At 42.6% G+C, this 23,111-nt stretch overlaps 5 protein-coding genes, 1 long non-coding RNA gene and 1 other non-coding gene across 7 annotated transcripts; 3 read left to right on the top strand and 4 right to left on the bottom strand.

Annotated features, from left to right (window-relative positions):
- Positions 1–378: 378 nt before the first annotated feature.
- Positions 379–4,524, bottom strand: LOC114445644 (heat shock cognate 71 kDa protein). Its single transcript, XM_028420717.1, has 9 exons — positions 4,399–4,524; positions 3,352–3,561; positions 2,840–3,045; positions 2,612–2,764; positions 1,967–2,522; positions 1,654–1,856; positions 1,265–1,463; positions 950–1,182; positions 379–823 (listed from the first exon to the last, which is right to left on the bottom strand). Exons 2-9 carry the CDS (start codon positions 3,554–3,556, stop codon positions 626–628), a joined length of 1,953 nt encoding a protein of 650 aa, XP_028276518.1. The 5' UTR covers positions 3,557–3,561; positions 4,399–4,524; the 3' UTR covers positions 379–625.
- LOC114446766 (small nucleolar RNA SNORD14) lies at positions 1,526–1,618 on the bottom strand. The gene has a single exon (XR_003671782.1). It is a non-coding gene; the product is annotated as a small nucleolar RNA SNORD14 (small nucleolar RNA).
- LOC114445647 (uncharacterized) lies at positions 3,143–13,402 on the top strand. The gene is made up of 3 exons (XR_003671696.1): positions 3,143–3,208; positions 5,620–5,622; positions 13,391–13,402. It is a non-coding gene; the product is annotated as an uncharacterized LOC114445647 (long non-coding RNA).
- Positions 5,535–11,317, bottom strand: crtam (cytotoxic and regulatory T cell molecule). The gene is made up of 11 exons (XM_028420719.1): positions 11,255–11,317; positions 9,848–9,988; positions 9,597–9,749; positions 9,370–9,489; positions 8,642–8,800; positions 8,076–8,279; positions 7,498–7,575; positions 7,292–7,357; positions 7,036–7,182; positions 6,771–6,857; positions 5,535–6,359 (listed from the first exon to the last, which is right to left on the bottom strand). Exons 1-11 carry the CDS (start codon positions 11,298–11,300, stop codon positions 6,184–6,186), a joined length of 1,377 nt encoding a protein of 458 aa, XP_028276520.1. The 5' UTR covers positions 11,301–11,317; the 3' UTR covers positions 5,535–6,183.
- A 2,534-nt stretch (positions 13,403–15,936) lies between the features above and the next one.
- Positions 15,937–18,584, top strand: LOC114445645 (heat shock cognate 71 kDa protein). The gene is made up of 8 exons (XM_028420718.1): positions 15,937–16,148; positions 16,239–16,444; positions 16,566–16,718; positions 16,804–17,359; positions 17,439–17,641; positions 17,756–17,954; positions 18,019–18,251; positions 18,372–18,584. Exons 1-8 carry the CDS (start codon positions 15,944–15,946, stop codon positions 18,567–18,569), a joined length of 1,953 nt encoding a protein of 650 aa, XP_028276519.1. The 5' UTR covers positions 15,937–15,943; the 3' UTR covers positions 18,570–18,584.
- A 2,081-nt stretch (positions 18,585–20,665) lies between these two features.
- h2ax1 (H2A.X variant histone family member 1) lies at positions 20,666–21,576 on the bottom strand. Its single transcript, XM_028420715.1, has one exon. The coding sequence runs from the start codon at positions 21,449–21,451 to the stop codon at positions 21,065–21,067; it is 387 nt and encodes a 128-aa protein (XP_028276516.1). The 5' UTR covers positions 21,452–21,576; the 3' UTR covers positions 20,666–21,064.
- Positions 21,577–21,703: 127 nt separating this feature from the next.
- Positions 21,704–22,438, top strand: hist2h2l (histone 2, H2, like). Its single transcript, XM_028420716.1, has one exon. It carries the CDS (start codon positions 21,783–21,785, stop codon positions 22,161–22,163), a length of 381 nt encoding a protein of 126 aa, XP_028276517.1. The 5' UTR covers positions 21,704–21,782; the 3' UTR covers positions 22,164–22,438.
- The last annotated feature ends 673 nt before the right edge of the window (positions 22,439–23,111 follow it).

Genomic DNA, 23,111 nt, shown 5'->3' with positions numbered 1-23,111 from the left:
ACTCTTAACTGCTTATGTATCTGTACTGCGAATTGTTTTATTACTGGCCCACATGCCTACAGATGTACATGATTTAAACCGCTCGTTGCTTAAAGACAAGCCATTTGGCCACTAGGTGTCGCATTGGGTCCTTCTAAGGAACAAAGCTTAACTGAAAAAAGCAACCTGCTTACACTTGACTTTCAGTTTTATAATTTGCAAGACCACTATTGTATTCTGCTTCTGTAACAATTTTCCCTGCCAGAGCAATAAAGTGTATCTTTGCACCATCTGTTATTGCTATACACTTTAACTAGGTCTAGGTCATCTCATGACCACAAACACCATTATTCTTTAACTAAAGGGTTCAGCAGAGCAAGGAAGAAAGACCAAGACCAGTAGAGGGTTAGAAGATTTATTGTCAAGGCAGTGACATTTCCGTATACAAAACATTTAACCATAACATGTGAAGTGACTGCTTAAATAAACCCACAACTGTTCCAGTTTTGTTGCAAACATTGCCATTGTTGTGATCCCTGAACCCTTTTTGTCATTAAATTACACTCTTAAGCGCGTTGTAACTTGTGCTATAAGAGGGTTACTTTCTTAAAACATCTCAGAGGTAGCAGCTGGAGTGATGCAATGTTTAATCGACCTCCTCAATGGTTGGTCCAGAGGAGCCACCACCAGGTGCAGCACCGCCAGCTCCAGGGAAGCCACCAGGCATACCGTCTGGCATACCACCAGGCATGCCACCTGCGCTCTGGTACAGTTTGGTGATGATGGGGTTGCACACCTTCTCCAGCTCCTTCTGTTGATGCTCATATTCATCCCTCTCGGCAGTCTGCCAAAGAAGAATGTTCATTTAGTTATGTCTGAGGATTCATGCAGGTTAGTCATGTCCAAGAGTTTAAAATTGAAACTTGACAAGTTGATCTTGCATAGAGTGAAAAAGTGACCCATCATTTACCTGGTTCTTGTCGAGCCAGCCGATGACCTCATTGCACTTGTCCAGGATCTTCTGCTTGTCATCATCACTGATCTTGCCAGCAAGCTTCTCATCCTCCACAGTGGACTTCATGTTGAAAGCATATGACTCCAGGCCATTCTTGGCAGACACTTTGTCACGCTGCACATCATCTTCTGCCTTGTACTTCTCAGCTTCCTGGACCATGCGCTCGATGTCCTCCTTGCTTAGACGACCTGTCAATTTTAGTGTTTAATCACGCATGCCTGAAATAACGGAATAATAATTCATATTTGAATCAGGTCACAGATGTCATACCCTTGTCATTGGTGATGGTGATCTTGTTCTCCTTGCCAGTGCTCTTATCAACTGCAGAGACATTCATGATGCCGTTAGCATCAATGTCGAATGTCACCTCAATCTGAGGAACACCACGAGGAGCAGGAGGGATGCCAGTCAGCTCAAACTTGCCGAGCAGATTGTTGTCCTTTGTCATGGCACGCTCACCCTCATAAACCTGAAAAGAATGCACCGTTAGCATACATTTGACTATGGATCTAGATTTGTGCCACTTATGCTTCGCTCAGACATCCAAGGAAGGATTAGGCCATCTTTGGTCTTTTGACCTCTGGTGGAAACTACGAATGGCAGGAATAAGCGTCATCACAGCAAAACCTCAGGAGGCCAGCAACTGATGTTATCCTCACCTGGATCAGCACACCAGGCTGGTTGTCCGAGTAGGTGGTGAAGGTCTGTGTCTGCTTTGTGGGAATGGTAGTGTTACGTTTGATCAGGACAGTCATGACACCTCCAGCAGTCTCAATACCCAGGGACAGAGGGGTGACATCCAGAAGCAGCAGATCTTGCACATTCTCAGACTTGTCTCCAGACAGGATGGCAGCCTGGACAGCTGTAAATACAAGATAAAAAAATTACGGTGATGAACGGCAAATTTAAATAATGCAAGTCATTAACTTAAGGAATGAAAAATGGTGCTGGAATTTAGATAAAATGCCTTACCAGCGCCGTAGGCCACAGCCTCATCTGGGTTGATGCTCTTGTTGAGCTCCTTTCCATTGAAGAAATCTTGAAGCAGCTTCTGGATCTTGGGGATACGGGTGGAGCCACCAACCAGTACAATGTCATGAATCTGAGCCTTGTCCATCTTGGCGTCACGCAGGGACTTCTCCACTGGTTCCAGGGTGCCACGGAAGAGGTCGTTGTTGAGCTCCTCAAAGCGAGCTCTGGTGATGGAGGTGTAGAAGTCGACTCCTTCGTACAAAGAGTCAATTTCAATGCTGGCCTGGGTGCTGGAAGACAGGGTGCGCTTTGCCCTCTCACAAGCAGTGCGCAGACGACGCACGGCCCTCTTGTTGTCGCTGATGTCCTTCTTATACTTGCGCTTGAACTCTGTGATGAAGTGGTTGACCATGCGGTTGTCGAAGTCCTCACCACCAAGGTGAGTGTCTCCAGCAGTGGACTTGACCTCAAAGATGCCATCCTCAATGGTCAGGATGGACACGTCGAAGGTACCACCACCAAGATCAAAGATGAGAACGTTCCTCTCTGAGCCAACCTAGAATTATAGGCAGTAATGCTTAATATTTAAGGCTAGCTCAAGGATCAACAGCCTCAGTTATAATGGAAGTGTTAGTTTTCACATACCTTCTTGTCCAACCCATAGGCAATGGCAGCTGCAGTTGGTTCATTGATAATACGGAGAACATTAAGCCCAGAGATTGTGCCAGCATCCTTTGTGGCCTGACGCTGAGAATCGTTGAAGTAGGCAGGTACTGTGATGACGGCATTGTTGACAGTCTGAAAGGGAATCAGCAAAACACTTGTATCTTTTTCAAATCATAAGTGTTTAATCCATCGGGCAGTTAAGAATACCTTTCCAAGGTAGGCCTCAGCAATCTCCTTCATCTTTGTCAGCACCATGGAAGAGATCTCTTCTGGGTAGAAGGACTTTGATTCACCCTTGTACTCAACTTGAACCTTAGGACGAGTGTTATCATTGATGACATTAAAAGGCCAGTGCTTCATATCAGACTGCACAACTGAGTCGTCAAACCTGCGGCCGATCAGTCGCTTGGCATCTGCAAAAGAGAGCAGGTTTCTTTAAACAAAAGAAAAAAAAACAGAAGTGTATGAGCTGGCATTGGGAATCACTCAGACATCCAAGGAAGGATCTGTGCCATCTTTGGTCTTTTGACCTCTGGTGGAAACTACGAATGGCAGGAGTAAGTGTCATCACAGTGAGTGTGCTTTAACAATCAGAAAATCTAATGTCAGTCTTATTCTTGTGTCAAGTTTATAGTGTGACATAAGATGCCAACTTCATTTTAGCTGGCAGGTCTGACAAGAATGCAAACATTGTTGAACACCAAATTCTACATTCTTACCAAAGACTGTGTTGGTGGGGTTCATGGCAACCTGATTCTTGGCAGCATCACCAATCAGCCTCTCGCTATCTGTAAAGGCCACATAGCTGGGTGTGGTCCTGTTTCCCTGATCGTTGGCAATGATCTCAACTTTGCCATGCTGGAACACACCAACACAGGAGTAGGTGGTTCCAAGGTCGATGCCAACTGCTGGTCCCTTTGACATGGTTTCTGAAACAAAACAAAAAAAAAAAAAAAAAAATCATAAGATGGGTCACATCAATTACAAAAATTCCAACATAAGTTCAGTTTTACTTCCAATCACATAAACTTGTAACAGTAAAGCATCAACGAGTGTATCACATTTATAAACTACTAGACATCTATCAAAAGTATCTAATTAAACCGCCTTAGTCTATAATACATTGTTTTATACTACAACTCTGTAGCACTAAACCGAAAGGCAGACAATGCGGCAAAGAAAATCTAAGGGCGCATGGCGTTGGGCCGAACACGTGATCATGACGCATCAAGTTTGCGACACGGTGTCGGGGTAGGACCGGAAATACACAATTAACTAAATCTACTATATACGCACTGACCATTTATAATAAAAATCTTATTAGAAAGAGGAGATTAAACATTGTAAATTATCAACGTCTGGCAACAAGAGGATTTCCAATTCAATGTATCTGCAAAGACAAAGAGACTTTTGTTCTGAAAAACAACCGGAAGTCACTTTGTTCCGGGTAGCTTCACAGCGATTGTTCGAGAACATTCTGGAACGTCTCACAATCCCAACCCCCACCTTCCGCACTCCAAGTAGCGACCGGTAACATATGCACCATCTGAGCCCATTTTTCACAGCCCAGAACAAGTATAACCGTGTGTCGTTATTTACGTCATTACAGGTCAGCTACATCACATAAATAAGATAACCCAAGATATAGGTCCTCTTATTAAAGCGCCAAGAAATGGTTTTCCGAAACGAACCTTGATGAGCGCGAATATTTGTTTCCAGATACACTATTATTACACTCGCCTTTGACGCATTCAAAACTTACTTACCGATTTGATGAACCGAGGTTGACTAGAAGTGCGGGGTTGGAATGGACAACGGCGAGGGAGGATCAACCTTGCCGGAATGAGAAGGGAAGGGAAGACAAACGTCTAATGGAGCTTTATATATAACCGGCACCGCAGCCAATCGGCGTCGAGTGTTTGAGTCTTTCCGCAAAAGTACACCAATCAAGCTTAAGTATTTTTGATGACGCTAATGTCGGTTCACTTTACTTCCTCCTTTCTGTGTTTCATAATCGCCATGAATGACCGCATGGCCGTTTGCTCTCGTTTGAAGAGAAACACGTTATTAAACGCGTCTCACGAAGAGATTTAAAGACAAACGATTTGCTTGTTCTCTACTTCTCATTTGGCTTCTACAGAACGTATTTCAAGTTATGCACACATACATTCTAGAGTGAGAATTACATTATGTCAAAACGACTGCTCTTGTACAGTGTTTTCATATTTTTATGAATACATAATACAATTATTATAAAACACACACATATTAATGGAAACATAATGGATTGTTTTACACATCTTGATCTGTGTCTTATCCTGAGTTTGGTCATATGCAGAATTTGGTATCATTTCTTTTAAGTTATCTCTTGATATCTCTTAGTTTTACTTTTTTTTCTTTTTTTTGGCCAGCAGAGTATTTAAAGAGAGAGAGAGAGAGAAGGTTTAGTTTAGGAATGATCTAAGAGCAAAGCTGCTCTGAACACGAGGGAACATAAAGTATAAACAGGTATTAAGTGTGACACATTCTTGTAATTGTGATTGGTTCACCAGAGAGAAATCAAAACTGAAAGTGATCTTAACACTAAGATGTATAAATAACCTTTCTTTACAAGTATCTAGTCCTAAATTCAAAAGGATATTGTTTTTATTCTAAGAAATAGAATAGAATTGCCTTACTAAGAGCAGCTCTTTGTACTGATAGCTTCATATATCCCCAGGTTTCTACAGTATTATATACATCCAGTTTCTTCAAACTAGGGCATGGCCTTAATTATGTTTCTGATACTATAAAGAGCTGTGAGTGTAAACATGTCTACCAAAATAATCTTTATTTTTATAATAATACAAAGTACAAACATAAAAAATACATACACACACATATATATATACAGTACAGTACTACGGTTTCAATAATGTGTTGCCACTATTCTGTGTATACACATATACATTCACATTATTAGAACACATTCCTTTTCATACAATCAGCCAGTCATGTGGCAGCAGTGCAATGCAGAAACCCTGCAGACACAGGTCAGGAGCTTTAGGTAATGTTCACATCAGAATAAGGACATAGGACACCATCAGTGACTGTGACATGACTGTTGGTGACAGGCCGGCTGCTGAGGACCATTGGAGACTGAAAAAAATAGCCTGATCTTATGAACCTCCATTTATGCTGAGGCTGAGGACGGAAGGCTCAGAATTTGGCATCACCAGCATGGATCTATAAATGTGTTGTGTTTCATCAGTCCAGACTGGTGCTGCTGCTTTGACCTTTAGTAATGGTTCACCGAGCAATGAATGCCACAGCCTGTTTGAATATTATTTATGACACTGTGTGCATGAACTCACAGTCACAGTTCACCACATTCATATCACTACTACTTCCAGCAGGATAATGGACCATGACAGTGAGCTTAGCAGGCTGCGGCGGCCAGAGAGAGAGCTGCAGAGCAGTTAGCACGGTGTTCCACTAATGAATGAGGACTACTCTTCACTGTGTGTAAGCAGCGCAGTGAATAAAGTTCATCTGAGAGCCTGATGACACTGTTAGAGTGATGTCTCCTTTATGTTACTTTTGTCCGAAGGCTGTGCTGGCCCTCGAGGATGAGAGGCCTGCTCTCTGTTTACACTCTCTGCTGCTGTCAGTGCAGCTGTGTTTGACACTGAAGTTATCACTGCTGGTTCTTCAATAACATACTGAGTGAAAGCTGTGCTGATGTTCCCTGAAAAGAGAGACAGAGAGGGAGGGTTACATTTCATGCTGCTCTGTTACATACAGCTCTGTTTCTGAGGAAAAAAGAAAACACTGTTATGAATTCTAAGAAATTAATCACTTTAAACAATAAAAAACATATCAAATGAACCATGGTGTAGCTATTGCTAAACCCCGAAGTATAACATTTGGTGGGCGTGGTGGGTAGGTAACCATAGAAGAATAGTAATACAGAGTATAATCAGAGTGGGTTGAAAGTTTAATCAACTCAATTTTATTAGTAATAAAATCACATTTATTCAGTAAATACAAGCAAATTAATGCATGTTTTCCTGTCACTGGCACCTTTATTCTGTGGTTGGTAATAATGAAAATGATTTAGTGACCTGCAGGTATGTAACAAGAAGATTTTTCTACATACCTCTTCGTCTTTGTCCTTGGGAGTTCTTCTCCTCCTGGCTTGACTTGGATTTACTGCTGTCCTCCGATGGATCAGAATCTTCATTTTCTGTAACAATAAAAACTGTCATGGTTTTTAAGTACACTAAAATAAAAAGAAAACACAATGGTCTTTTTGAGTAGCTGAAAATGCGACATATACTGTATGTTTCTCAGCTCAAGATAACAGCCTGTTCTGTATGTTTTTTGTGTAGAAAATTGTGTGGTAGGTTGTGTGCTCTCCTTACCTCTCTTCCAGGCCATGTGTGCTCTTCTCAGCTTGATAGCAAAAAAGATAACCACCACCAGAAGGCAGAAGATCAGACATGTCACCAGGAAGACCAGCAATGATGAGTTTCCTTGACTTCCGCTGTGCCTGTTTGAGTCAAAGGTCTCTGGAAATGGACAGAATCCAAAATCTTGGTCACTTATCTCAATCATTTTCGTACAAGAGCTACTGAATGTCTCTTACATGCAGATATTGGTGTCGCAGTGTGAATTTACCTGTTTTGTTTCTCTCTGTACCATTATAAAAAGTGGTGTCCTCTGTCGCAGACACTGATGTCCAGCCTTTAAGGAATAAGACAACAATTAATACAAGATGAACTATTCAAGCTGCTGAAGCAATCAAAATGGAAGTTGCAGTTGTCCAGAAATACCACTAGATGGCCTCAGTGGATCCAGTGTGATCTGACATCCTGTTCTCATACCTGCTGTGCTTGTTGCTGTACTGTTGGTGTCATTGTTCATCTGTGTGGAGCCTGGTACTGCAGAGGTTCCTGAGTCATCTACAAAAAAATGACGTTTAAAAAAAAACCCTCACAGGAAAACAGATGTTTTGATTTTTACAGTGAATATAACAGATGTTCACAGCTGGAAGGCCAATGTGCACATTTATCTTGGAACAGATTCACTGTTCCGTCCACAGAATTTATGAATAGCCTACATCTAAGATGATAGTTTCACATCATAGTCTGAGATCGCTATCACAGGAAACACAACGCGTCACATCACAACCACAGCGGTAGTTAAGCCTGTACTGTGTGTGTGTGTACTGTTGTGTGTTTCCATCCCACGGGCTCACAGACACATGGTGTAACATACATCTATTGTAACATAGTGTCACATTGTGGCTGGCCTATTTTATAAAGTACAGTTTACCCCTGCTTGATCTTATTAGATTGATTTAGTTTCTTAGGGTGGGTTCTTTTGTGTGTGGTCTAATATGTTATTAATTATGTAACTGTGGCATGATAACTGCAAAAAAAATGAGCATAGCTTCACTCACCACTGGTGTTGAGATGCGAGCCTGTGGATGTATCAGCAGGGAATCTAGTAGGTGCTGTAACAGTCGTCTGGTCATAAGAGGAAGGGGGCTGGTCAGAGGTAACAGGCCTGTTGGTTGTTTTATCATGCCTGTACACACTGGTTGTTGACCCCTGAGGTTGAACTGTGGGAGAACTTGTGGTGGTTGTGCCGTGGAATCTTCTTACTGTGAAGGATGGAGGGTTTATGTTATTTAAGAAGAAACAACACAGTTAAAGTGGAAATTTATTCTGACATATGAATCATGTTTTTTTGTCTCTTATAATACAGGAAACCAGACTACAACACAGGAAAGAGGAAGTGACATGGGGCTGTCTTGTTTTGGTCACTTAGTTTCACATGGCTGCTTTGGACAGTGTCATGGAGATAAAAAAAACTCCAGTGCTTTCCCTGGTTTGTGATGACACTACTATGCGGTCACTGTTCCTCAAATAGGACTTGTTATGTGGAAGAAGGTCATTTAAGGTAATTTCAACAAGTGTCGGTTACTTTTTCCCTGTTGCTGGATATTTGATGAAATACACTCACCGTCTTGGCCAATTTTGACAAAGTTCATCAGGTGCTGTGAGTGCAGGGCGGGGTGGCGAACAAGACATTTCACCGTGACTCTGTTCACCACTGACAGAACCTGCAGCATGCCCATGGAGATGAATTTTTTACCCTCTTGATAGACATGAGGAGTTTGTCCTGTGGAGAAAAAAGACAGCATTATAGCATCTGTGAGTCATCCAAAAAAGAAGCTTCTTTTTAAGTGATTAAAAAAACTTCTTATGTGTGTAAAATGAAAGAAATGAGTGTATGTCTGTTAAAGTGTTGAGCCCCCTCATTAGAAGACAAACTTAAAGAACGTCTAAATGTCACAGTTGTTATAATCCAGCCCACAAGTGCGAACAAAGACAACAGTGAGTCTTATTTTAATACACCTACAACAGCATCAAAGCATTTTCTGGAAATGAAAGATCAGATTTGTTGGTGGTTGATTCTTGATGTATTCTTATCAAACAGAAGTCTTTACAAGACCCAGATGTTGTCAGTTATTATTTGTCTTAGTTACAAATACAAGGCCATATTCTTATGGTTCATCCCTTTACAAGTAATCTGTGATTATTGTGTTATACAATTATTAAAATACAGAATACTGTTTCAGAAAGGGAGCAGTCTACATATACAGTAGAATAAACACCTTCCTGCCTCTTCCTTAATCACAATTATTTATCTATATTAGTGAAGTTAGCAGCCATTTCCTTCAAACTTACCAAGAAATTCATGCTGGTCATTGAATTTCCAGGAGATCTGTGGGGGGAAGTGGTTCCCTTCAGCTGTGCATTTTACGATAGTCTTTCCTTCATGCTTCACTACGGACATTTTAGGATAGCCTTTAAAAAAAACAGAGCAAATGTTAGCTGAAATATTGGACAACTAAAGATGTAGCTGTGATATTAATGTTACTGAACCACTGTCAGTGGTGCAACATCACACTCACCCAGCACCGTCACCTCCACTTTCCTTTCTCTTGTGCGGCGCCCGTAGCGGGTACATGTGTAATTGCCTCCGTCCTTGAAGGTGAAGTTAGAAATGCTGATGGAAAATTCTGAGTTGGACAGTTTATTGATGCTGTAGCGTTCGTCCTTTAGTGCTGAAAAGATATACAAATATGTCTAAGTTCATTCACAAGTCTGCCTATACATATGTGTATTATGTATATATATATACAGTAAAGCACAAGACCTCTACCTTGGTTTCCATTGAAGAACATGATAAACCCATTAGGGTTCTTCCAGTCCACATGGGTCTTCTGAGCGTTAGTAATAGGGCAGCTAAGGTTAAGTGTTTGACCTTTCATCACAGTCACACGCTGCCACACAGCAAGCGAAACTGCAAAAAAAAAAGGAACCTTGATTTCACTGAAAATGTACAATAGCAGCACAAAACAACACATGTAACAAAACATCAATCATCTGTTGGAATCATGAAGTCAGTGGAAGAATGTTTCCCTCCCTCACACAGAGGTGTCCAAACAGAGGTTCACACTTTGACTCATCTATTCTTTTCTCTGCCACGGGCCTATCACTACAGTGTGTGTGTGTGTGTGTGGAGGTAGTGAAGGGAAAAAAACAGTCTTCACTGTATGCAGCTACAAAATCAGCAGCCCCCCTATAAGCATATTATGCATCTGTGGCAGGAAGCACTGTGGTCAGTCATTTGATGGTGAAAGTATCTCGAGTGTGAGAAAGTATCTGCTGTAGGCTGGTTATGGGGGCTTCGGGTGCTTTTTCTTTCCTGCTGTGTGTGAATGACGAGGTGTTTGGAAAACACATATGTGGGGGCATATTCACACCATCGCCAAGGTCAGTGGGTTTAAAGCAGCAAGACTTTTCATACACAGCTTAGCTAAAAATTTGAATACCACAGGAAATGTAATGATATTTTAATTTGTAGGAACTTGAGAAACTTCTTCAGAAATGTCTTCAGACTTTGGTTATTCAGTCTGAGATATCTGCTTTTAATGCTTGATGTACTAGAAGTACATTATGCAACGTATAATACAGCCTATGGATAAATGTATTCAGTATACCGATACATGCATACATGTACATGCCTTCAAGCACTGACAAGTTGAATTTTAGTCTTTTTGGATATAAAATTTGGATAAAATTCAAATGCTAAAGTGGCAAAAACCTTACTTTAACTTACTAATATTCTTTTGGAAGGACTGCGCACACACACACACAAACAACCTGGTTTACAGCTATCTTTGTGAGGACATTCACCTAATGCATTCCCTAGCTCTAACCCTATCTGTAACCAAAACAACTAAGTCCCTCACCCTAACTCTACTCATAATTGTAAACTAAACCTCATATTAAATTATACCCTAAAGTCTTAACTTTTAAATATCCATTTAAAAAAGTGAGGAGAGGCCAAAACGCCCCCACACACAGATAAAATACAGCAAAATAAACTGATGACTGAAATAAGCCAAAATAAATGTGAAGAAAGTAAAATAAAATATAAACAGAAACATGCCAAAAGTCATTAAAACACAGAAATAATGAAAAATGTGTCAATCTTCATCTTTACTGCAGCATTCTCCACTTTCACACAAACTCTGTCGACGAATATCAAAAGTAAAGTACTCACCCTGTACGAACAGTGTAAACATGCAGAGCGGCAGCTTCACTTCCATCTCTCTCACTGTCAGTGGCTCTCTGACTTTGCTTCATTTCCTCATCTCTGCATGTATTTGTACTGCACAGAGGGACCTTCCATGACATCACAGCTTTGTGGTTTCCCCCAGACTTTTTGATTTGAAGGATTCTCATGTGATTCCTGTAGTAAAAAGCACAGGGTGAGTAGTTCAGGTTTCACACATATTTCCTAAATATGAATTCCTTTAGTACTGATATGCTCATTTATAAGTAAATGTGGTTAATTTTTCTAACAGAAATCTTACAGTAAAGCTACATCAATAAGTTGTGTGTGTTATATGTTATATTTTCTCATTTTTTCACAAGTCACCATTAAAAGCAGTGAAGGAGCTTTGTCAGACAACTAACCATCATAATGGTTTTGATCTTTGACCTTAAAGGTAAGGAGGCTGTGGGCTAATTATAAGAACCACGCATACTGTCACTGAGGTATATTTTTACAGGGCTGTGGCTTCCTGAGGAGAGGTCTGCTTTGTAAACACCTTCTGGAAAGTCTGACAGAGGTGTCAAGTGGGGTGATGAAAGCAAGGAAACTATCTTAACTGGTCCTAAGAGAAAACGTAAAACAAACTCATCTGATCGTAGAGGGTCCAAGTGTCTCAGTAGAAACACCTCATACACACTGTACAGCTCAGTGGTAAATGATTTGGACACCTTGCAGTCATTGTATTCTAGAGACAAAGGTGAGACCATCTGTCTAAGAGTTCAAGTTTGGTGGAACCTGGTTCATACAACAGAACAATGATCCAAAGCATTTCAGAATGACTGAAAAATAAGAACAGACCAGTCAAAGTCCAGACCACAACTCAGTTCACATGCTGTGGTGGAACCTAAGAGGTCTCTGTGTTAGTGAATGTCCAAAAATCTCAATGAACTGAATCAATGCAGTGAAGAAGAATAAACCAAAATTCCTCCACTGATAAAGTCATAGAGGAAACCATGACTCCAACTTATCGCTGCTAAAGGTGGAACTACAACATACTGAATCATGAGGTATGATAGCATCAAGGACAGTAGGCAGTCTTATCACAGTGCTAACATCATCTTATCATGTTTGATGCACTGGTGTGGTCTGTGGTGCGCTGCAACATATAAAAAGAACTGCAACATGATAATAATTCTGATGCAGCCACAGTGCAGTGGAAGTTTGACTGGTGATTATTATTAAAGGAAAAGAAAAGATATATGCTCCATATGTTTGTATGAAATAATACTGTCAGGGTTTGTGAGGGTGAAGCGGACACAGATGCAGAATCACAGGGCGGTCACGGGGCAAAACAAAGTCTTTATTACAGGCCGGGAGGGCAAAAAGCAAAAATAACAAACTCGTGACGAGGCAAACAGAGTAATGCTGAACAGGTGTCGAGGCATGGCAACGTAACCTGAACCACATACAGAGTCCAGGCACAGCATGAAAACAATCCTCACACGACGAGACACAAACTCCATGAAGGACGATGAGACAAACTGGCAGGGAGTGCAGGGAAGACAAGGACTAAATACACAAGGGCCAGGGAAGACGACGAGACACAGGTGACACACAGAGGGCAGGGCAGGCTATCAAACAAGGAGGGAAACCACAGGAAGGAAAACTCAAGACAATGCACAGGGGGGCAGGACTACCAAAGTAAAACAGGAAGCACAAGACAAGACAAACAAGACAAGAACTAAACAAAAGGCCTAACAGCTACCTGGACTATCACAATAACTAAACACAGATTAAACTAACAACCCAAAACAAGGAAAACAAAACCAGGAATAAACACCAGGTCATGACAAATACATGGCAGCAGTTCAGATGAAACCTCTCTATAGTAAAATAATGCATTGGAAGACTTCCTCTAAATTACACTGTCACAGAAAGAACGAATTACAATGGTCGGTTTATTTCAGATTTCAGACTCCATCCCTGTCAAACCTGCAGCTGATTTGATCAGGTGCAGGGTTCTGGTACTTTCTGTTTCCTGCACTGAACCCACACCTTTGTGATGAGGGAAGCCCTCGAACTTTCCTTCTCCATCTATTTCTGTCTCTAATCTCCCCGTGTGTGCTCTAATCCTTCTCAGAGGGATTTTTTACCGCTCCTTTCAGCCAATCAGAGGACGCAGAAGAAAGAATGTGCTGGAAACTCGCTGCTGTTCTGCAAGCTGATTGGCTCACGGCTCCACTGGGTTTGTGTACAGAAGCAGCGGCCGGCATCTTTTGGCTGCAGTCAGCTAGTTGAGGACAGAGTGGGACGGCATCTTCCCCGGGCCACAGCTTCAGCCAGGTAGGGACCAGACATGCCTCTCTGCCATATGTAGGACAGCCCTGTAGCGTTGGTTTATTTACCTTCGATTTGTTTGTGACAACTATTTTTATTCCTGCTATCTATACCGGTATTTGCATTGCAAAAGTACATTACAACGGTGTGACACACTGGGAATATTCGCCTTAGTGACTCGCATCCTCTCAACTTTGCGCATAGATGCGGGACCTGCCGCGCACTGCAGCAGGGGCAACTTTGCCCTGCGCTCACAGACGGCGGGGGGAAGGGGAGGGAGGGGAGCGCCTGTCGCTCCCAGATGGTCCATGGATCAGCAGTTTGTGGCATGATGCGGCAGAATAGAAGGACGCACACACAGTCTGCAGTCCACACAAAGGGCTGCAGTAGGGGCGAGATCCCAAAGCGACATTTGGCATGCCTCGCTGGCTGAAGTGGTGTGCCTGGCTGTTTTGGTGGCATGTGGCGATCTAAAAGTAAATGTGCCAATGTAGAGTTGTTTATAATTCAATTCAATTCAGTTTTATTTATATAGCGCATTTTACAATCAGAAATAGTCTCAGAGCTCGCTTCATAACATGATATAGTATTCTGTTAATATTGTAGGTTTAGGTTTGTTAGACAATAATATTTTATTTAGTTAGTAAAAGCTGGCACGCCACTGTCTGTGAGCGGACAAGCAGACAGGCAGCTGCACAGCAGCTTGTGGGCAGCAGTGGCTCAGTGGTAGAGCCAATAACCGGAAGGTTTTTGGTTCGATCCCAACTCCTCCCTAGTCACTGTTGTGTGTCCGTGGTACTCACTGGTGTTTGGTGCTCTTTGCTGGCAATTTCCCCTTGTGGAACTAATAAAGGTTTCTTAATTAATTTAATTTAACTAAAACAGCAACAGTACATATGATTGCTACATGCACTGAGTGATACAACACACTAGAGCAAACTGATGAAGTCCAAAACGGGCATTAAATGGCCCAAAACATCCCCAAAACTGTGGCATGGAGCAACGAAGTGGCACATACCACTAAAACAGCCAGCGCTGACACAAACACCAAACGTGAGTGGTACATTTAATGCTTGAGCAGACTGTCTAAGCGATAAAGTCCTGCCATCAAAACATCCCCCAACAAAATGACATGTTGCTTAAAAACAGAGGCATGTAACCCACCCATTGCCACATACCACTAAAACAGTCAGGCATGACGCTTTAAGATCGGCACATGTAAAGGCATGCCAAATGCCGCTTTGGGATCTCGCCACAGTGCTGATTATGCAGTAATGCATGAAACCCATCCTCAATTCTGCAACTGTAAAAAAAGTAAGACTTCACCCCTGCGTGTCACATGATCCATGCCAGACACTGACCTATTCTGTTACAGCACACTGGTTACCTGAGAGGCCACAGAGGCCATTGCATATACAACAGAGAAAACGTCAGGCTGATGTAGGCTGGTGCAAAATCGTATCGTGTGCAATTACTCGTCAGAAAAACTGTCACCGATTAATATTTGCCACTTATCGATTACGGCGATTAGTGCCTCGTCATGATGACGCATTTTTGTGTGAGACGTACTCTCACCATCACCCTCAAGCGCGCACATGTCCAGCAGATATTGGAAAGACTTCCACTCAGCCGAGAATCCGCGATACGTTTAGTCATTGTGCTCCTTACGACCAAACTAAGCGCTGGAAGAACGTAGGTTGATTTGCACAGACACACATTTAAATGTGGAACTGTCCGGTTTGTTTGTTTGTTTTTTCTGCTGCTGTTCTACAGTATGAGTGAAAACATGCACTAGTGTGGGACATATTCCAGTCACAGGTTCATTTGCACAGACACATTTTTTTTAACTTTAATAATCACTGATGTGACTTTTCTGAACTTATTTGTCCTGTTTAATGTTAATGTTGACATGCACTGCTCTGTGACTTAAGATAAGAACATTTGAAGGACAAAGTTACTTTAAATGTTTGCTTCATTATTACTTTGAAGCAGTTTGTGCCTCAATATTATCAATACATATTTCAAACATGGTTGGTGCCTAATCACTACTCACCAGCTTAACCTGTTAGAATGAAGGAGTTAACTTGACTGATGATTTGTCAGTATCAATTCAGAACAATGTGATGATTTAGAGTCAAAAACATGTAAGTGCAATTGTCATCAATTAATTGTCAAATGAATCGTTATCGGCTAAATGCCACAATTAATCGTGATTAATTTTTTTGCCAATATCGCCCAACCCTAGGCTCATATACTTTACTCTTATAAGAAGTACATTTTTTCTTAATCAGATACAGTATACAGACTTTACAGGGCTATTATAATAACCAAAAGCTGTCTGTTTCTGTTAGAACAATCATGTCGAAAGGGGCAGCAGTTGGAATCGACCTCGGAACCACCTACTCCTGTGTTGGTGTGTTCCAGCATGGCAAAGTTGAGATCATTGCCAATGATCAGGGAAACAGGACCACACCCAGCTATGTGGCCTTTACAGATACCGAGAGGCTGATTGGAGATGCTGCCAAGAATCAGGTTGCCATGAACCCCACCAACACAGTCTTTGGTATGGTTACAACAGGGTTATGAAATATTCATTCATCCCCATTACACAGATAACTCAACCATTTCTCCTATTTCTTCCTGGAAACTGCAGATGCCAAACGTTTAATTGGCAGACGATTTGAGGATCCAGTGGTCCAGTCAGACATGAAACACTGGCCATTCACTGTCGTTAGCGATAGTGGACGCCCCAAAATGGAGGTGGAATACAAAGGTGAAACCAAAACCTTCTACCCTGAGGAGATTTCCTCCATGGTGCTGACCAAGATGAAGGAAATTGCTGAAGCCTATCTTGGGAAAGTAGGTTTATGTGATAACAGATATTACTGATAACGGCCTTTAACAAACATACAATAAATTGTATCAGTCAGGCACTTCTATTTTGCAACCATTCACTGTTCAAACATGTCTTATTTTTCAGTCTGTGTCGAATGCTGTGATCACAGTGCCTGCATACTTCAATGACTCTCAGCGTCAGGCCACCAAAGACGCTGGAACTATCTCTGGTCTAAATGTGTTAAGAATCATCAATGAGCCCACAGCAGCAGCTATTGCTTACGGTTTGGACAAGAAGGTGGAATTTAATACAGTAGTGAATGTACAATGATTTGTCTCCAAACACCTTTACAGATTGTGCCTAAGTGTCCCTTCTTTTGTAGGTTGGTTCAGAGAGGAACGTTCTCATCTTTGATCTTGGTGGTGGTACCTTCGACGTGTCCATCCTGACCATTGAGGATGGCATCTTTGAGGTCAAGTCCACTGCTGGAGACACTCACCTTGGTGGTGAGGACTTCGACAACCGCATGGTCAACCACTTCATCACAGAGTTCAAGCGCAAGTATAAGAAGGACATCAGCGACAACAAGAGGGCCGTGCGTCGTCTGCGCACTGCTTGTGAGAGGGCAAAGCGCACCCTGTCTTCCAGCACCCAGGCCAGCATTGAAATTGACTCTTTGTACGAAGGAGTCGACTTCTACACCTCCATCACCAGAGCTCGCTTTGAGGAGCTCAATGCTGACCTCTTCCGTGGCACCCTGGACCCTGTAGAAAAGTCCCTGCGTGACGCCAAGATGGACAAGGCTCAGATTCATGACATTGTACTGGTTGGTGGCTCCACCCGTATCCCCAAGATCCAGAAGCTGCTTCAAGATTTCTTCAATGGAAAGGAACTTAACAAGAGCATCAACCCAGATGAGGCTGTGGCCTACGGAGCTGGTAAGAGTCTCTCACACACTTACCTACCTGGACATGAAAAATATCCCACTGGACCTTTTAAATATTGCCTAATTTACAGCTGTCCAGGCTGCCATCCTGTGTGGAGACAAGTCTGAGAATGTGCAGGATCTGCTGCTTCTGGATGTCACCCCTCTGTCCCTGGGTATTGAGACTGCTGGAGGTGTCATGACTGTCCTGATCAAACGTAACACTACCATTCCCACAAAGCAGACACAGACCTTCACCACCTACTCGGACAACCAGCCTGGTGTGCTGATCCAGGTGAGGATGGCAGATATTAAGTTGTTTTAGTAGTTGACAGATCTAACAGGTATCAAGCCTATTTCTGGGGTGTGTGTGTAGCTGAGGTAACATTTAATTCTGTATGACCAACAGGTTTATGAGGGTGAGCGTGCCATGACAAAGGACAATAATCTGCTCGGCAAGTTTGAGTTGACTGGCATCCCTCCTGCTCCTCGTGGTGTTCCTCAGATTGAGGTCACATTTGACATTGATGCTAACGGAATTCTTAATGTCTCTGCTGTTGATAAGAGCACCGGCAAGGAGAACAAGATCACCATCACCAATGACAAGGGTGAGTTTTGCACAGACTTGAGTAAAGCCTTAGGGTCAGTTTCTGAATTACAGTTTTCTTTCAGGTCGTCTAAGCAAGGAGGACATCGAGCGCATGGTCCAGGAAGCTGAGAAGTACAAGGCAGAAGATGATGTGCAGCGTGACAAAGTGTCTGCCAAGAACGGCCTGGAGTCATATGCTTTCAACATGAAGTCCACTGTGGAGGATGAGAAGCTTGCTGGCAAGATCAGTGATGATGACAAGCAGAAGATCCTGGACAAGTGCAATGAGGTCATCGGCTGGCTCGACAAGAACCAGGTGAGGATTGGAGCTGATCTATTAAAGCAACAGCAACCATTTGTGTATAATAGATATTTCAGGTGTTTGAATTAAATGTTTAAAAAAAATGTGAAAATAAATGAACTGTCTTTGCATTAGACTGCTGAGAAGGATGAGTATGAACATCAGCAGCAGGAGCTGGAAAAGGTGTGCAACCCCATCATCACTAAGCTGTACCAGAGCGCAGGTGGCATGCCTGGCGGGATGCCTGGTGGAATGCCCGGTGGCTTCCCTGGAGCTGGCGGCGCTCCCACAGGCGGAGGATCCTCTGGACCAACCATCGAGGAAGTTGATTAATCTCCTTTAAATCTCTCAGTAAATAACAAGCATGAACATTCCCAGAGACCCAACACATAAAGTCAAACATATCACAAAGTCTCAAAGCAAACACTGATCCCGTGTCTTATGTCATGTTTGAGCCCAGTATAATAAACTTATGGCAGAGACATGCACGTCGGGATGAGTTGTTGTTTCTTGTTGTTCTTGTTGGGTTCTGCTCAAGTACTGAACACACAGTTAACCAGTGATGAAGTTATTATTTTAACATAAGGAATATTTCCTGTGAGATCAATAGTCTTAACTTAACCTCCCAAAACGTTCTGATGGTCCTTAAATACACCATAAAAACTTGAAACCATGATATTTCACCGAAAAGAAAGAACTATAAAAACTGGTTTGTATAGTTGCAAAGCAAATAAATTAATAAAATAAATAAATAAAGCATCTTGCAGCTTGCTCCAGCTTCCTTCCACATTCTAAAGATGTGCTTGTTAGGTTAATTGGTGACTCTAAATTGCCCATAGGTGTAAGTGTGAGTGGTTGTTTGTGTGTTGCCCTGTGATGGACTGGTGACCTGTCCAGGGTGGACCCCTCCTCTCACCCGTAGATAGCTGGGATAGGCTCCAGCCCCCCATGACCCTGCACTGCAGGACAGAGCGGGTTCAGATGATGGATGGATGATAACTTTTTTTTCTAAGATTTGTAACACTTGGACGACTGTTGAATATACTTATTCCACTTTATCGACACATCAGCAACTATAGAAATTCATTTTATTGGCTTTGTAGTTGTGTGATGCTAAAGGTAATGTTTTAGGTCTGCCGTTTCGTAGCCACGATTATGCCGTCTCTATAGAAGTGCAGGACTTTGCCTTAAGAGATAAAGCAGTAGTTCATTCATAGTTTCAGTGCAGCCTCATAGTAATGCTTTATTATAGTGATGTTTTTCTACAGTAATATGTAAAAGAGGATTAAAATGAATGTTATGCGGATATAAACAGAGACTTTGCTGCTGGAAGTGAACATCTTTAAAACTTGCTCTTGTTTCCCTATGCTCTGATCCCCCCTACAGGCAGACAGAAGGTCAGTGAAGCAGTATGGTCACACATGATGTCAATCTGACAGAACATTTTCTACAGTATCTCTAACCATAGTCTCATCAAATTTGGAAAAAGGCAATTCTCAATACAGAGTTAAAGAGATGCTGAGACAGCAAATGAGATAATGTAGGTTGTAGGATTTAAGTGTGTAATGTGTTTATTACCTGATACAGCATACATACAGTGAACATGTGTAGAGCTCAGAGCAGCAGACACGTAACTAGAATCACATTATTTTTTTTCAAAGTAATGTTGGTGGAATAAAAATCATCAAAAAGGACATTTCTCATGTAAAGTCCACTCCAAGGTTAGTGACAAATAAAGGAATGAATGTGTCATAAAAGACATACATTTATTTTAATTTAAAGCCATCGCTAGCTTTTTATCCTACATGTTGTAAATTTAGGAACACTGAACACCCTGTGTGTACTCATTGCATAAATTATACACAGAATTACCTGATGTAATTCTAATGTATAACGGAGGGAGCAGGCAGAAACAATCACAGGAGCATGAAGGTGATGTTTGTACTTGATGCCTGATATTACAGCGATTTTGTTGCTATTTATTTAAACCTGAATAATCAGCACATTCGAACAATGACCCACATCTGGATGTGCATGTTTAGCCATGACTGTTTGGCAGATTTGAATTGAATAAACCGAAGTATCCACAAAAGCAATACATTTTTCAGGTCACAAACATTTCAGCAAGACCAGGTCAAACTCCTCAGAATATTCTGTAACCAAATCCCTTCATTTCTTCATGGCTTCTAAACATTAGGACGAATGAATCCTCAGTGAGACCTGACCTGACCCCGCCAGTGAAGGCATCACTCACTGTGATAACACACTGAACCCCTCCTGATAGGGACACACTGAGCCTGATGTGTTAAATGAAATGACATGAACGCGTCCAGCACCACACACCGCTGTGGACGTCAGAGGCTGCAGCCCCTCCGTGCGCCTCTGTGCCCTTTATCCTATCACAAAGACCCGTATGACAACACAGCAGACTGGGTGTATGCGCCTTGTGCCAGAAGGCTTCAGAACATTTATTGAAACAGGAAAACATAAACATTACAACAATTTTGCAGGTTTTGTAGCAGCATTACGAGACTAACCCCCTCCCTTCAGAATTGGTCCATATTAAGTAGTGATTTTTTTCCACGGCCGTCATCATCCCCAGCCTTCAGAGAGCGCCTCCATTTTCCCGTGTCAAGAGCGCTATAGCGGCGACTGAGCAGTCTATTAATAGTCCCGATGAGAAGCGAACATTATTATTGTAAAAACACCAACACCAAACACTGTCCTTCATTTGTTTATCCAAAAAACGAACACTGATATGAAAAGATGGCTGGTTCCGACGGGAGCCTTTTGTCCCTCGGCTGAGGCCGGGTCTGTCGGGGAGTCTTTTACTTGCTCTTGGCCGGCTTCTCCGTCTTTTTGGGAAGGAGAACAGCCTGGATGTTTGGCAACACTCCTCCCTGAGCGATGGTCACACCACCAAGCAGCTTGTTCAGCTCTTCGTCGTTGCGCACAGCCAGCTGGAGATGCCTGGGGATGATCCTGGTCTTCTTATTGTCCCTGGCTGCGTTGCCTGCCAGCTCCAGGATCTCAGCGGTCAGATACTCCAAAACGGCCGCCAGATACACCGGAGCTCCGGCGCCGACGCGCTCCGCATAGTTGCCTTTGCGCAGAAGCCTGTGGACACGACCCACCGGGAACTGGAGTCCTGCCCGGGAGGAGCGAGACTTGGCCTTTGCTCTGGCTTTGCCTCCGGTTTTTCCTCTGCCTGACATGTCTGCTAAAAATGTGTCTCTGGATATGAAGGAAAATAACAACCAGCGGCCGAACGAGCTTAAATCTTACGTAATGTAGTTGCTAGTAAAGAGTTATAAACTGCGGAGGCTTCTCCGATTGGACGAGTGAAACTGAAACGCATGAACCAATAGCTACACACGTCCTGCTGAATTATTCAGCGTCTGGACAGCAACGCTCCAATCTCCGAGCAGGAATGGCACAGGCTTATTTGCAAAGCCATGTTATTAGTATGGGAGTGGGGTTGGGGCGGTATCGTGAGCTGCGCCGCGTCTCTGCTGCTCCGCTGACGTCCACACGAGAGAGAAAAACATGCCTGATCCCGCAAAATCAGCTCCTGCGCCCAAGAAGGGCTCCAAAAAAGCCGTGACTAAAACACAGAAGAAGGGAGACAAGAAGCGCCGCAAGACCAGGAAGGAGAGCTACGCTATTTACGTGTACAAGGTTCTGAAACAGGTGCACCCAGATACGGGGATCTCTTCCAAGGCCATGGGCATCATGAACTCGTTTGTCAACGATATCTTCGAGCGTATCGCGGGGGAGGCGTCGCGCCTGGCGCACTACAACAAGAGATCCACCATCACCTCCAGGGAGATCCAGACCGCCGTGCGCCTGCTGCTGCCCGGTGAGCTGGCCAAACACGCCGTGTCAGAAGGGACCAAGGCCGTGACCAAGTACACCAGCTCCAAATAGAGGCGAACAGAGGCGGGGATAGGAAGGGGGCAACAGTCAACACATCACCACCAAGACGGTGTTGCAACCCCTGTCTCCATGGCAGGTGTTTACTTTGCCTTGTGCATCTTCGCTGGATGTGGAAGAGAATGTCCTTTGAACCCAGGCCTTATGTTTAATGTCTTGATCCCCTGGAACTGCAGCCTGCCATTTTGTTTTAAGTCAGTGTTTCTTATTTATACAATGAGCCGTTTGTAACGAATCATTTAATAAATTCAGAAGAAATGAAAGTCTCAGACTACACAAATGTTTCTGCTCTGCATCGTTTCACTACTCATATGTGTACACGCACATTCGACAGCAGTTTGTGCAAATAGCACGGTTGTAAAATTAAACCTGAGTTGCAACCAGTGCGTATTTTTTATTTCTATCCATCATGTGATCTTCATTAACCAGTGGAGCATCTGGGAAAAAAATACAGTTTATACTGCGACACAGCGACACCTGATGGTAGTTGGAGGTGTATAGAGCTGAACCACTCCCACTCATATAACATTTGTCTCCAATAGGATTATAATGTGTTATGTCTGGCCAGAAATTATGGACACAATGGCTGATATTGGCAGCATGATCAGAAGAATGTTTACAACCCGTCTCTATAGTGCAGTGTAAGCATTAATAAATGCAAGAATTATACTAACTTAGACTAGAACAATATCAAACTGTACTTTACTTGTCTAAATTCTGACTAGAAACCACAGCAACAGCTGGCTGTAATTTAATTCTGCTAGGCTAGAAAAGCAGCTGCTCATGCCTAGAATATCACTCAAAGATTTTGTGAAATATATTTGATCCTAAATCATCTGATCAGCAACATACAGCTTTTCCACTGTGACATTATTTGTTTAGCACAAATGAAGATGATGATTCTACAATATATTCATCACAAACTTCAATAGTGGAACTTAA

The sequence above is a fragment of the Parambassis ranga genome, chromosome 14 (assembly GCF_900634625.1).
Source record: "Parambassis ranga chromosome 14, fParRan2.1, whole genome shotgun sequence".
Lineage (NCBI taxonomy): Eukaryota > Metazoa > Chordata > Actinopteri > Ambassidae > Parambassis > Parambassis ranga.
This window is presented reverse-complemented; position numbering and strand designations above follow the sequence as displayed.

Excerpts from the sequence above, each read along its gene's own strand:
- LOC114445644 (XM_028420717.1), bottom strand. The coding sequence starts at position 3,556 with ATGTCAAAGGGACCAGCAGTTGGCATCGACCTTGGAACCACCTACTCC. Across the intron at positions 3,046-3,351 it reads CCCCACCAACACAGTCTTTG|ATGCCAAGCGACTGATCGGC; the intron begins GTAAGAATGTAG and ends TCTCTTTTGCAG. Across the intron at positions 2,523-2,611 it reads CCTATGGGTTGGACAAGAAG|GTTGGCTCAGAGAGGAACGT; the intron begins GTATGTGAAAAC and ends CTATAATTCTAG.
- crtam (XM_028420719.1), bottom strand. The coding sequence starts at position 11,300 with ATGGAAGTGAAGCTGCCGCTCTGCATGTTTACACTGTTCGTACAGG. Across the intron at positions 8,280-8,641 it reads TGTCAAAATTGGCCAAGACG|TAAGAAGATTCCACGGCACA; the intron begins GTGAGTGTATTT and ends CATCCTTCACAG. Across the intron at positions 7,183-7,291 it reads TACAGAGAGAAACAAAACAG|AGACCTTTGACTCAAACAGG; the intron begins GTAAATTCACAC and ends GTCCATTTCCAG.
- LOC114445645 (XM_028420718.1), top strand. The coding sequence starts at position 15,944 with ATGTCGAAAGGGGCAGCAGTTGGAATCGACCTCGGAACCACCTACTCC. Across the intron at positions 17,360-17,438 it reads GGCTGTGGCCTACGGAGCTG|CTGTCCAGGCTGCCATCCTG; the intron begins GTAAGAGTCTCT and ends CCTAATTTACAG. Across the intron at positions 17,955-18,018 it reads CACCATCACCAATGACAAGG|GTCGTCTAAGCAAGGAGGAC; the intron begins GTGAGTTTTGCA and ends GTTTTCTTTCAG.
- h2ax1 (XM_028420715.1), bottom strand. The coding sequence starts at position 21,451 with ATGTCAGGCAGAGGAAAAACCGGAGGCAAAGCCAGAGCAAAGGCCAAG.
- hist2h2l (XM_028420716.1), top strand. The coding sequence starts at position 21,783 with ATGCCTGATCCCGCAAAATCAGCTCCTGCGCCCAAGAAGGGCTCCAAA.